The sequence below is a fragment of the Neomonachus schauinslandi genome, chromosome 11 (genome assembly GCF_002201575.2).
Source record: "Neomonachus schauinslandi chromosome 11, ASM220157v2, whole genome shotgun sequence".
NCBI classification, from domain to species: Eukaryota; Metazoa; Chordata; class Mammalia; order Carnivora; family Phocidae; genus Neomonachus; species Neomonachus schauinslandi.
In genome coordinates this window covers 54,418,460-54,433,459 of record NC_058413.1, presented here as the reverse complement: position 1 = coordinate 54,433,459, position 15,000 = coordinate 54,418,460, and the positions used below count along the sequence as shown (strand labels likewise).

The 15,000-nt window shown below is 38.0% G+C and overlaps 1 protein-coding gene across 1 annotated transcript in view; it reads right to left on the bottom strand.

The window, feature by feature from the left end:
• The window catches only part of POLD3 (DNA polymerase delta 3, accessory subunit), a 45,372-nt gene that overhangs the window by 19,104 nt on the left and 11,268 nt on the right, over window positions 1–15,000 (bottom strand). Inside the window, exons 4-7 of the mRNA XM_021704674.1 lie at window positions 9,807–9,846; window positions 8,432–8,564; window positions 3,287–3,551; window positions 1,876–1,945 (exon numbers count right to left, since the gene is read on the bottom strand). Coding sequence (XP_021560349.1) covers window positions 1,876–1,945; window positions 3,287–3,551; window positions 8,432–8,564; window positions 9,807–9,846 — 508 coding nt within the window. The remainder of the gene's footprint in view (window positions 1–1,875; window positions 1,946–3,286; window positions 3,552–8,431; window positions 8,565–9,806; window positions 9,847–15,000) is intronic.

Below are 15,000 nucleotides of genomic sequence, written 5' to 3'. Positions count from 1 at the left end.
CTTTGGGTTGTTTCCACTTTTTAGCTATTATGAATAATGCTATGAACATTTGTGTACAAGTTTTTGTGTAGACATACAGTTCTAATTCACTTGAGTAGATATGTAGGAGTGGAAGTGTTGGATAATTGTTTAACTTTTTGAAATACTGCCATGCTGTTTTTAGAATAAGCACATCATTTTATATTCCTCACAGCAATGTATAAGGGTAACTGTTACACTTGCTATTGTCCAGCATTAAGTTTTAAATGCTTCAAGTCCCCACAACTCTTTCCTCCAACTCTCATTTTCATTGCAATGATCTTGTCATGTGTCAAATACAATAAAAATATTCATCATTTTATTCTAAACATTCATCCCTGAAAAAACATCTGTTAAATAAATCAACTCTAGAAGCCATTCTTTTTATTAGGTAAATATTTAATTCTTTTATTTTATCCAGTTCTCCACTCCCTCTATTACTGTTACTGTCTGCCTAGCAATTATAATCATTAATTACTTTATTCTTTGTCTGTCTCTCCTAGTAGTATATAAGGACCATGAGGGCAGAGATCTCACTTGCCTACATTTTCTCCTTTGTATCACCATGCATAATAGTTCCAAGTACACAGTAGTTGCTCAATAAATATTTCCTAAATAAACAAGTGTATACTTCTGTATAGCTTGATTTTTTTTTTATGACTAGCAAATAGTCATGGCTTATATATTTTAGAAATAATAAAAATGTTTAAATTCACTGATTACAAATGCACCAAAAAACAACAAATAAAACAAAACAAATAAAAATGTGGCCCTAAAAGTCACCAAGAAACCACACAATCTGATTTGGTTCCGTGGCCCAGTACCAGCCATGCAGGCCAGTGACATTAGCCACCATCTATTTTCACAGAAGTTGGGAGCCCTCCTTGTGCACTCCGCCTGCAACAACACAATGTGCTTCTCAATAACCTGAAAAGTATCAAATTTTCCATCTATTTTCAGAACACAAAAACTTTTTGTGATAGCTTTTTGGCAAATAAACACTATCACTCCAAAGCCTCCTTCAACCACTAATTTGACCATCATGGGAAAGAGAATTCTGACTAATTTTGCTTGCATAGGCATGTAACAAAACGCCTTCCCACAAGATCTTTGTAAAACTGATGCTCCAAGAAAGTGTGCCATAATTATCCCGTGGCTCCTGAATTCTTTCTGGTATTATGCCACATACCCTCAGGGGATGTGTACTTAGTATGAGAAGTATGAAAATATGTGACTACTGGTTCTTTCCATATGAAAGAATTCTTATTTAAATAAAATTTTTAAATAAAGGCGATTTTGCTTTCTCAAAAAGTATTATTTTTAAGTGGCCACTACCTCCCGGGTCCTTCTAATTCATACTGAGGTCTAGTTCATTATCATGAGTAATCTATAAAAAATAACTCCAGAAAGCCGAAGATTTGTTTATGCAGCCCCCTGGGAGACAGGGGTAATAATTAATAATTGTCATACGAGGCGAACCTGAGCCCAGCACCTAGGATATTAACCTCAACACCATACTGTATAACCAAGCAGCCTCCCTTATATTTTGTCACCCATTTTCAAGAGCCCTATGAAGCAAATAATAAATTCTCTTTCCAAGGCAGGAAGTAAAAACAGGAGTAGTAAACCACCCTACAAGAGATCTAAACTGAACCCAGCTCACCCATAAAATCCACTGTTCCAGTGGGGTTACTTCCATTCAATATTTGGTCAGTAGACTGCAAATTTATGTTAGGATGCAGGAAGGCTGCATGATATACCAGATGGATAAAAACTGAACAAGGTGGCTTTCACCTCAAATATGTTATTATATTAACATTCATGTATTAATCAAAGGAATGGTAAAAACATGCTTACTCATAGCAGCTTTTCCAAAAAAATTGCTCATCACATTCCCTTTCCCTGGTGCCTTGTTGCCTGTGGATACCTAAAAGCAGAAAACACACATCATTTTTTTCTAGTGTCTAAGGTTGTTCTTCAAGTAGCAGTTTTAATCTCTTCAATAGCAGGGCACACCGTCATGATGGCACAATCTCTATATAATCATGGAAAATGGGGGCGCCTGGGTGGCTCAGTCGTTAAGCGTCTGCCTTCGGCTCAGGTCATGGTCCCAGGGTCCTGGGATCGAGCCCCGCATCGGGCTCCCTGCTCTGCGGGAAGCCTGCTTCTCCCTCTCCCACTCCCCCTGCTTGTGTTCCCTCTCTCGCTATGTCTCTCTCTGTCAAATAAATAAAATCTTTAAAAAAAAAAAAAAAAATCATGGAAAATGTGTCGGCATTAGATGTAAGAACAAATCCAGACCAGAGTATCTGATGTTTATCTCCAAAGCTTACTTGCTCATTGTTCTTACAGACTTACTATCCATAAATGTGTCTAAACTTTTGAGTATATTAAAAAACTACTTAGTTTGATAGAATTAAAACAGATCAGAGGCAGTATGGTACACACTGAGAGGGAGGGAGAACCTCCAAAACGTTACATTTGTAATAATCAGAAGTGGATTTGAACACTGGTTGCGCCACTTAATAGCAATCTGATATCCAGGCAAATCACTCAACAAGTCTAGCGCTCAGTTTTTGAGTACACATACAAAACAGAGATCCCTCCCTCAATGAACTGTCAGAGGATTTGAGCAAAGATCAAAGTATGGCACACAGTAGTTCCATAAATGTTAGTGTTTTCCTTCCACTCCCCTTTCCTTTCCCAAAGTGGAAGTTGTAAAATCACAATGAAGGTAATAACAATAATAACAATAATTATGCCTTTCTGGAGTATTTTTAAATAGTGTTTTAAGGAGACTATTTAAGTTGCTTCAGATGAGTGAATAAAAAACTAAGGGAAACAGCTAAAGAAAAAAACAAAAATTCATAAAACAGAACGAGAATGTTAAATATACTAAGAAGAAAGGCATACATGGTAAAGCTCAGAATATAAGATGTTCCCAAAATGACGTACTGTTAATATACAATTCCTTGAACTTTGTAATTTTCAAATGTTCTCATATGCATTATTTGGCTTGCACAACAATCTTGCAATGTGTACAGGGCCATTTTACAGGAGAATCCAAGGCTTGATGAGAAGCATTATCGAAAGAAAAAGGACTATTTCAGATGAAAATATCAAGAATTAAAGGATTCAGACTAAAGTAGAAAAACTAGAACATATTATTATACATTAGAACATTATGTGATTAATCTACTACCATTGGAACTCTAATGCTTTTCCATTACCCATTCTGAGCTATCAAGACATATCTTTAAAGACTTACATTTGTTACCTCTTTAGTCTCTGTTTTGGTTTCCTTGTTGACATCTTGGGTTTTAGAAGCAGCTTTAGAGGCAAACATTCCCATTATCCCTTTGGGCTGTTGGAAAATCTGTTTGGAGGTAGGTAGACTATGACCATTGGTTGTCAACTCATTATTGGCTGGTGTCTCACTTGATACTTGAAGATTTGACTGCTCAAACTTTTCAGAAGACGAGGATTCAGCAGCAGCTCTGGGGACCGCAGCTGCACACTGTATGGCACTAAACCTGAGGTCACAAATGTTACATTAATTTCAAAGTCTTGCTTCTTCCACACAATACTTTCTAACTCTAATACTATTAAGTTAGAAAATTTCAGAACTAAAATGGATTTTAGAAATTATTTTGTACAAAACTCTCAGATATAAAACAAGTATTGGAGAGACACTGAGGGACTTGCCCTAGATTATATATTTAGTTAGTAATAGAACCAGGACTGGAATCCGATGTCTTCCATCGTACCATATTAAATATCTTTACTTTCTTGAACAGAGCATCTTAATTCAAAACAAAAAGAAAACACCAAAAAATAACAAAAGATTAGTAATCTCACCATCCTTGGGAAGTCAAATGATTATCTCTTGTTTTTAAAGACCTTCAACTTATAGGACTACATATGCAATAAATATTGACTGAACCAAAATTATGAGCTTTAAATATTAACAAATTTTCTGGCAACTCTCCTGGCCAGAGTGGATCATGCTTTAAAACAAGGAAGAAGCTAGGAACAAAGCCATTGGTTCGTATGACTGGTGGTCCTTCACTGTCATTTGTTAATAATTTCTAATTATACCAACTAACAGCACCAGACAAGTATGCCCAAAACCAAGTGAAATTTGGCACAGTATGCATGGCATATTAAAGGGAACATTCATCTCTTTTTCTATAATCATTGTAGATGTGCCTGTTTCACACAAATCACAGCTGTGCTTAAAGCAAAGTTCCCTCACTTTTCTTACAAAGAACAACATTTGATTTCCCCCAGTCTTTAGCTTACTGGGGGTTGCTGAGAGCTCCTTGGATGTAGGGAAGGGCATTATTCATCTTTTGTATTTTAGGTACGCAGTACGAGACCTGGCACACAGAAATACTAGTGAAAGAATGATAACTGAAGTCCCTGGAAGTGAAGACTTCTGGTTTCCCTCTCTTGGGATAGGAGAAGATGGAGGTTAAGAAAGAAACGATGTGGTAATAGTAATTACCTAGGAGATCAACCAGGCACAACTTCAACATTAACTGCTAGAATAACTAGCCTAAGAAAAAAGTCTCTGATAAATCCTTTAATTTCAGAAGTAACTTCAGACTGAACAGCCTCAAACCTAGAGTGTATAGCTCCAAAAATCTTCTACTGATTTACTACGGTCCACTTCAGAAAACCCCACACTAACACAGATATTTTGTGCATCAGAGTTAAGAATAGACGGAAATAATTTCCTTTCACCCACTAGTCTTCCTCTCTAGCCTTGCAGTGCTTCCATGTACAAGGAAAAGAGCAATGTTTTATCTCATTGTCAACATCTAAAGTTGGCCCTGAGAAAACTCTTTCTCCATTTGGTCTACATTCCACACCTTAGGGTCAGGACCAGAAATTGGCAATAAGGAAGAGACCAAGTTAGGCTGGGAACATGTCCGAAGAGAGAAGAATCTGCTCAGTCCTAAAATTTCAATTTTCTTCCTGTCATAGCACTTCTTAAAACACATGAAACAATGAGTCAGATCTCAGCTGGCCCATAATTCTCAGGACCAAATACAAACTTCTTTATTGGAGATAAATTCTTCACATTTCTACCCACGATACTTTAAATATTTAAGTAAAGTTTCATTAAAGTGCTTCCTATTGCCACATTTCTACTTGCCATGTTTACTTTAGTGGTCCCTGAGCAAATTTCATTTTGAACTTTTGAGTCACCTTTATTCTTGTTTACTTACTTAATTAGATACAACAGAAGAACTGATTTTTAGAGCTTCACATGCCATAAGTACATTTAAATATAGGTTATTTTTGGAATCTAATAATGTAATTTACATAAACATATCAGGGTATTCATCTTTTCTTATGATCCTTCCCTAAAAAACACCACTTATAAATGATGACTCTTTAGCTATGTAATTATATTTATTTATTTAATAAATATTTGTATGCCTATTATACTTAAGGTTTTGAGCTGTAGAATAAAAGAACTATTGCCTATCATTAATTCACTCAGTAATTACTTATTGAATGCTTACCATTCGCTAGGCACCATTTTGGGTACAAAATAGACACAATTCCTATTCTCATGGAACTTCCAGAAACTATGTTTGGAAAGTCTACATCTATTTCATCTCAAGGACCTGGTTCTATCAGTTATCCCATCTTCCCCAGTAGTTTCAACCATTTCTTCTTTTATGGCTCTTTCCTAACAGTACAAGTTCAAGGCATTCTCAACTTTAAAAATGGATAGACCCTCCCTTAGTCTCAATTCCTCTTTAGCTACCTCTTTTTCCTCCATTTTACAGTCAAATTTCCTGGAAAGAGTTTTTCATATTTGCTGTCTCACTTTCTCATGCTCCCATTTACTCAGTTGACCAGAATCCAGTCACTCCACTGAAAACCCTCTTAACACTAAATCCAATGAACACTTTTCAGTTCCTATTTTACTTAGCTTCTCAGCAAGGTATGACATTGTCAATCAGTCCCTCCTTGAAACTCTTTCCTTAGCTTTTAGAACCCCATATACTCTTGTGATTTTCCTCTCATCTCTGGTTGCTCCCGTTTAGGCTCCTCTTCTCTTGCCCATCCCTTGAAAAATGGTCGTCATCTAAATAGTGCTTACTATGTGCCAAGCACCTTTCTAAGTGTTTTTTGTTTTGTTTTAAGATCTTATTTATTTGACAGAGACAGCGAGAGAGGGAACACAAGCAGGGGGAGTGGGAGAGGGAGAAGCAGGCTTCCCACCAAGCAGGGAGCCCAATGCGGGGCTCGATCCCAAGACCCTGGGACCATAACCTGAGCCGAAGGCAGATGCTTAACAACCTAGCCACCTAGGCGCCCCCCATTCTAAGTGTTCATTCATTTATTCCTTGACAGCCCTTTGAGGTTGGTACCTTTGTTAGCTTCATTTTACTGAGGAGGAAGTTGAGGCACAGAGAGGTTAAATAATTTGCTCAAGGTATATAGCTAGTAATTGTGGCCTAGAGTTTGACTTTCTGCCCTCTTTCATTCTATACATTCTCTCTGCATGACTGTATCTACTGCTGTGGCTCAATTAATTAGCTATTTTCTCTGATTCACAAATCTTTATCTTCAAGCCAGATTTCTCTCCTTGACTCTATACCACTGCATGGACATCTCCGCTTGGACTCCCCACAGGCTTCCCAAACTCAACATGTCCAAACCCAATTTATCGTTTTCCCTTCTCTCCCCAAGCCTACTCCTTCCCACATATTCCCTTTCTTAGTGATGACACCATCACACATCCAGACACATGACCACCATCCTTAACACTATGAACACCCCCACCCCATACACACACACATCTGGTCCCCAAGCATTACAAAATCCAGGTTTTGACAGCATGACTCTTTTAACCTTCATATGACTTCACCCCCAACACTACTATTACACTTCAGGTAACTGTCATCTCCACCCCGAATCACTACATTTCTCCTCACCGATGGCTTTGTCTCCCAATTATTCAGTCCCTTCTGATCTTGTTCACCATTGCAGCCAAGTGATCTTTTTTTAAAGATTTATTCATTCATTCATTCATTCAAAAATAGAGAGCATGTACATGAACACAGGGAGGTGGAGAGGGAGAGAGAATCTCAAGCAGACTCCCTGCTGAGCACAGAGCCCAACACAAGGTTCAATCCCACGACCCTGAGATCATGACCTGAGCCAAAATCAAGAGTCAGATGCTTAACTACCCAGGCACCCCCAAGTGATCTTTCTGTAATGCAATTTTGATCATTTTACTCATCTGCTTCAAAATCTTCAGTGGCACCCCAGTACCCTCAGAATAAAGTCTAAACTCCTTCTCCTAGCGGTCAAAGCATATAATCTGACACCTACTTCCGTCTTATAGCTCATTATTTCCTACCTCTCACTCTAAGTTCCCGCCACAGAAAATGACTGTGGTCCCACACAAGCACCAGGTTTTCTCGCAGCTCTGTCCTTACTTTCCTACTTCTCCTTTGACTGGCTACTTCTACTCAGGCCTTCAGGCCTCAGCTTAGCTGCCACGCCTCCAGGAAGCCTTCTCTCTTTTGCCTCCTCACTCAAAAGTGGGGGATGAATGCTCCCCCAAACATCCTCCCACAGCATTACTCCTACTAGAGCACTGTCACACTATACTATAATTGCCTCCCTTAGGACCATGAGTTCTATAAGCAGGTACTGGGCCATATTCACTCTACAGTGTGTGGCATGGCACAGGTACTTATTAGATCTTTGTAGAATGAATTCAAATTACCTCACTTAGTACCTGTCAAAGTAGTAAGTGCTTAATATGTCTGGGGAACTGACCTGAACCTTCAATACAACCCCACAAAGTAGGCATTATTATATCTAATTTAAAAATGAAAAAGCCACAGCTCAAAAGAGTTTAAGTAATTTGTCCAAAACCACCAGGCTATTAAGCAGCAAAGCCACAACATAAGCCTGTGCATTACAGTCCATCACCTCACTGAAAATGATACAAAGGATACAAAAGATGAACAAGACCCGATCCTGGCTGTGGAAGAGCAAATGCTTTTGGATGGAAGGTAGAGGGATAACAAATTAGAAATAGTTTTTGAAGGACATCTGAACTGGTTCTTGAAAAATGGGTGGGATTTAGACAAGCAGAGACTGGGATAAGGGAGTAATGAGGGGGCACAACAAACCTTTCGGTGGCAGTGACAGGATAAATATATGAGGAATAGATTTATGGGGAGTCCATTGGGGTTTTCAGTATGGGCTGCTATTTTTCACCTTATGATGTACTAATAAAACCAGGCATGTGTCTTACTGCAAGATAAATGGGGTTTTACTAGACTTGGCATTCACTCTTAAGAGGCAGCCACTGTGTAAACATCTTACAAAATCAATTCGTAAAGAAGCCCACAAGGAACATTAAGGAGCTCACTTGCTGCAGTTCTGCAAGTTGCTTTTAAGGATGTCATAGTCCGTATTGAACAGAGGCCCACTGTCCTTTAGCATAGCTTTCTGGATGCTGTACACATGGATGCTGGCAGTCACCGCTAGCTTGGACTTCACTGCTACAAGTCAACAGGAAAAGCAGTCTGTTAATACACAAACTTCATAGCATGTGGGGACTTTAACAAGAAACCCTTCTGCATTAAAACCATCTGCAATCTGTGGTGGTCCAAAAGCTCTAAAAGGCCAAAGAGTCACATACACAGTATAACATCAACTCTTCTGTCTATAACTGGGACATCATGACAAGGTAGGTGGTGGTGAGTCAGTTCTAAGTACAACACCTGTGAGGGTATCACTCATCCAGTGGACTTTCAGTAAACATTAATGAATGATTGATGATGACTATGATATTCTTTATTTTTTTCAATCAGGGAAGAATCTTACACTCTAGTATATAATTAAAGAATAATTTCTATCTGAGAAGACTCAATTATATAATTCAATTTCTGTGCAGAGAAAGCAACTATAACAAAAATACTACTAGCCAGCTAAGTCTGCAGGAAAAAAACCACAAAAGAACATCACAAGAACAAATGTTAGATTCCACAAAGAAAGGGACTGTGACTGAGTCTCCAGCACCTACCAGAGTTTGACAGAGTAAATACTCATTATGTATCTACTGAATGAATAAATCTCACTTTGGCCACCACTGTGGGAATTCAGAAAGACAAAAGTGGACATCTCCACTACCCTGAATACCTCAGAGTTATTTTGTAAGAAAACGACGCCAATGGCAGGAGTCTTTGTATACAAAGTACAACAGTGCAGGTTTCATCTTGAGACGTATGTCCAGATCATGTGGACCCTGTTACAAAATTCCTTTGAACTGGATATTTAAATAATAAAACCGTAATATTAATAGCCTTTAAATGGCATAGGTACTTGCCATTTATTTTAGAAGTTATATTAAGTCTTTCTGACTTTAGAAAAGCATTCTTTAATTTTCTTCCTAAAAAATCGTTAGGGAACACAACACAGTATTTAGAGACTACTGTCTTTTTCCAGTTCATGAGCTGTTCCATATGGTATTCATGATAGTTTTTTGCATGAATGACATGAGTTTTGAAATCCTGTAATAAAAGTGCTTTGTAAATGTCAGCAGCTATTGGTCTTAAAAATGGGAAGTTAGGCAGAGGTGGTATCCTATTTTAACATGTTTCAGAAACTACTAATAAAAGGAATATTCAGCTTTTCAGTTAAATAGCTAAATATATTGTATGCAGATGCTAGGGGCAGATTTTTTACGGTACCTACATTGATGCCGTAAGAGGAAAATCTTGCTAAATTGCTAAAACACTTACCTTCCAATTTATCTTCTCTCACTACTGCAACCTTGTGGCACTGTAAGGAAATAACACTTCATTAGTGTTTAAAGCAGTAATACAACTTGCAATTTTAAAGTTTATTTGCTGGTAATTCAATTACACTTGGATGTGAAATTAGGAACATTCGGGTACCCCTAAAAATTCTGTGTACAGGGGCACCTGGGTGGCTCAGTCAGTTCAGCATCTGACTCTTGGTTTCAGCTCAGGTCATGATCTCAGGGTTGTGGGATCCAGCGGGGCATTAGAATCTGCTTGTCCCTCTCCCTCCCCTTCTGCCCTCCCCCCAAAACAAACAAACAAACAAACAAACAAATAAATATGTTTTTTTAAAAATCTGTGCACAGGGGCTCCTGGGTGGCTCAATCGGTTAAGCGTCTGCCTTCAGCTCAGTTCATGATCCCAAAGTCCCAGGATCGAGCCCCATGTTGGGCTCCCTGCTCAGCGGGGAGTCTGCTTCTCCCTCTCCCTCTACTCCTCCCCCACTCATGCATGTGTGTGTGTGCGCGCGCGCGCGCACATGCGCTCTCTAACAAATAAATAAAATCTTTAAAAAAAATCTGTGTACAGTTTAATAAAGTCAGACTTATTTTTAACTTGTTTACTTTAAAATTTCTCCATCTGCGTAAGAAAAGTGATAGAATATACATATCAATACAATTAAAAACCAAACAAAAGGCAGCCCCCAGCTCACAGTGCTGCCAGCCCACAGAAGGGGGTGAGTGTGCAGCAAGGCCAAAGCCCCGCTATCTGTGGGGCCCAGGCCCACTGAACGCAGTGATCATGGTGGCACTGAGCTCAGGCAAGGTGTGTCATAGCACATCACCAATACTTCGAGCTGAAGCACCTCTCCAGCAGGGACCCAGTCTGAAATAGGCTTGGGGCACAGAAGTTGACGTGTTAGCCAAGACTTTCACTGAACAAGGGAAGCTCATTTCGGACAATGTCATGACTCTGCTTGGCCCTTCATGAGCTGAAAAATTATAATTATAATTAGCAAAAAAATAATTAAAAGGATTTACATGACAGGTTAAAAAAGACCAAGAAATAACTGAGTTTGCTGAATGAGTTCTTTATTCCTAATCAAAGAAGTTAACACCTGCTTGTGTTCACTGTCATAGTTACATCCACTGTTATCTGGCAGGAAAAACCTTTACCAGCGAGTATAATCTGAATAGCCATATTAAAATGAAAATGCTTTGATTCCTTAGTGGGGCAACAAAGATGCCTGCTGACGTCCCGTGGCCTGGTAGGAAGAATGGGGCAATACGAGAGCTGGAGGAGAAACACGACTCTTCCGTGGCATATTTACTCTTACTTTACTTGGTGCTAAATCAAATGAAACAAGTCTTTGTACACGCTGTTATTAACTGCCTTTGAAAATTTAGCCCATTTTATTATGAGCACTTAAAATATGAATGCCAGAGAGTAGTTCTTATGTATTTTGGGGGGGGGGGGGTCGGGAAGGACTTATTTTCCTTTCTTTTGATTTTTAAAAATTCAATGTTGGTCTTTCAAAATGAACCAAGGCTTTTAAGAAGGATTATAGTAAACATTTCATTCTTTACAAAATTTTCTATAAATGTTTATTACATGCTTTCTAAAAATGTTGTGAACTACTAAACTTATTATCACTAGGTTATCTGGCATACATTAGTATTAATGTATTAAAATAAAACTAAATTTTAGAACTGTGAAAACAAACACAAAAAGCAAACACAGCATCTCAAATAGTGTGAGTAAAAGAGAACTTCTTAGTAAGTGATATAATAAGAATTAATGTATAATCATATGGAACCAAATAAAAACTGGATCTGTCTCTCACAGATTTGGAATACACTCTAAATCAAGCAAAGATTTAAATATAAAGAATGAAACCATATATATATCATAAGAAAATATGGGTGAATTCTTCTATAAATGGATAAATGTAAACTGATATAATCTGAGAATAAGGAAAGGTTTCCTAACTATAAACAGTAAGAATTAATTTAAATAATACACAAAAACTAGCAAATATACAACTTTTGAATGACAAAAATAAACTTAAAGCACAAAGTACAAAGACAAATGATAAAATGGAAAAAATACCTGCAATTCATATCACCAAGAGTTAATATATAGCTTCTAAAATAGAGAAAGACATTCCTTTAGAAAAATAGGCAAAAGGTATGGACAGTGCACAGAAAAAGAAATGCAACTGACCCTGAAACAGATGACAACATGCATTGTGTGGAGAAGGGAACTCTCACACATTACTGGTGGGAATAAAAAATGGAGAGGGATTTGGCAATTACCCAATGCAGTACATACACATCTTAGGAATCCTAGGAAATGTAACTCTAAAAGTGGCAAAAATATACAAAACACATATTTACTATAACACTATCTGTAATGGCCAAATACTGTAAATGACTCAAAAAACTATCAAAAAGGGACTGCTGAAAAAGCTAAAGTAGATCAATGTAGGATCAGGTGGCTGTAATAAGGAATGAGGAATATTTCCTGTAACTGCTATGGAGTGATGTTCAGGATCTACAGTTAAGTAAAAGAACAAAGTGTAAAATAGGGTATATAGTATGAAAACTTTTATCTAAGAAAAGGGGTAATATGAATATATATTTGAATATATGAAAAATGTATACAACAAAAATGGAAGGAGAAGCAGAATCTATTAAAGTAGCTACCCTGTAAGGAAAAGTGGGGAACCTAAAAACTGAAAGTAGGAAAAGATTTTAATTTAACTACATACTGAGCTGGTGGCTTAACCACAGAGAGGAGTTATTGCAAGTAACTAAAACACAGGCTGATTGTGCATCCCTAGTAAGATATATCCTACAGACAAAAGGAACTGCAAAGAAATCTTAATGTTTCCAGTAAACATATTATTAGTAAAAATAGTAGTTCTGCTTTTCTAAATCTGGTATGTCTGGCTAAAGCAAATACATATTTATGAATAATGTTAGGAACTACCAAAATTTACAACGTAAGAGAAAAAGCAGTATAAAATCAAGCAAGTTAAAAAAAAAAAAAAAAAAAAAGCAGCGGCGCCCGGGTGGTTCAGTCGTTAAGTGGCTGCCTTTGGCTCAGGTCATGATCCCAGGGTCCTGGGATCAAGCCCCACATCAGGCTCCCTGCTCCACGGGAAGCCTGTTCTCCCTCTCCCAATCCCCCTGCTTGTGTTCCCTCTCTCGCTGTGTCTCTCTCTGTCAAATAAATAAAATATTCATGCTCTCTCTCTCTCTCTCCCTCTCTCCTCCTGTCAAATAAATAAAAATCTTAAAAAATAAATAAATAAAAACACTTAAAACTTTAAAAAGAAATTAGAAGGAACAAGAACAAAATCTGACATTATGCTTAATCATCTGGCTTTCCTTAGGAGGGCTTTCTTTAAGGAAGAAAGCATAGGTAAGCATCCACACTTGATCTGTAATTCCACAGGGTTCCGCAAAGCTGCCCTGCAAGGCTGTTTGGAGGGTGAGTACAAAGCTCCAAAAGTCTCACAACCACTTCAACCACAGCAACTCTACTCTTAATATATTTTATATATTAGGATTTTAAGATTTCATTTGAAAAACCATTCTGCTGCTTAAAAAGGCAGGATTTAAATGCCCACTTAAATTGAGAAATAGAATGCCTTCTTTAAGCAAGCCACAGCATAGAAGTTCTTTAACTGATTATGAGTTACACATCATTTTGAAAGATTGGTTTCAAAAAAATGCACTGAGGAACACAATTTAAATGCACTTTCGGGGATTCATCCCCAAGCTCCGTGAACCCTGAAGACCACCTGAAGATTTGAAATTAAGAACTTTTGTCCTGTGGGTTAGAATAAAAATCTACAATTCTACCTTAAAACATAAATTCTTAACCTTGGATGCTGTTCCAGAAGATCTGTGAACACTCAAAATTTTATGAATATGTCAACATACATATTTTTCTTTCAGATTCTCAAAGGAATCAGTGATCAAAAAAGAAAACCACTGCTTTAAAGGAATACAATGATTCCCAGATAAAGAACGGACATGACCGGAATGGCTAAAATTAACAAGTCAGGAAATGACAGATTTTGGCGAGGATGCGGAGAAAGGGGAACCCTCCTATACTGTTGGTGGGAATGCAAGCTGGTGCAGCCACTCTGGAAAACAGTATGGAGGTTCTTCAAAAAGTTGAAAATAGAGCTACCATACGATCCAGCAATTGCACTACTGGGTATTTACCACAAAGATACAAATGTAGGGATCCGAAGGGGTATGTGCACCCTGATGTTTATAGCAGCAATGTCCACAACAGCCAAACTATGGAAAGAGCCAAGATGTCCATCGATAGATGGACATGAATAAAGAAGATGTGGTATATATATATATATATATATATATACAATGGAATATTATGCAGCCATCAAAAAACCCAAAATCTTGCCATTGGAATGACGTGGATGGAATTAGAGGGTATTAGGCTAAGCGAAATAAGTCAATCAGAGAAAGGCATGTATCATATGATCTCACTGATAAGAGGAATTCTTAATCTCAGGAAACAAACTGAGGGTTGCTAGAGTGGTCGGGGGCGGGAGGGATGGGGTGGCTGGGTGATAGACATTGGGGAGGGTATGTGCTATGGTGAGCGCTGTGAATTGTGCAAGACTGTTGAATCACAGATCTGCACCTCTGAAACAAATAATACATTATATGTTAAAAAAAAAAAGAAGAAGAAGATAGCAGGAGGGGAAGAATGAAGGGGGGGGAAATCGGGAGGGGGAGATGAACCATGAGAGACAATGGACTCTGAAAAACAAACTACTAAGAGTTCTAGAGGGAAGGGGGTGGGAGGATAGGTTAGCCTGGTGATGGGTATTAAAGAGGGCACGTTCTGCATGGAGCACTGGGTATTATATGCAAATAATGAATCATGGAACACTACATCAAAAACTAATGATGTAATGTATGGTGATTAACATAACATAAAAAAAAAAGAATGGACATGACTGGATTGGAGGCATTGACTAATTAAAGAAAGAGACAGAGGGGGTTAGTTAATCCTGGAAACAAAAGGAAAGAAGACGTTCAGATGCAAACTTGGGCAGTATCCATTCCAGAGCCATGAATGGGGAAAGGATTCTAGTGGCAGGTTTATTTCTGAGAGCAAATGAATTGGGTCTGCTTAATTTTGTGTT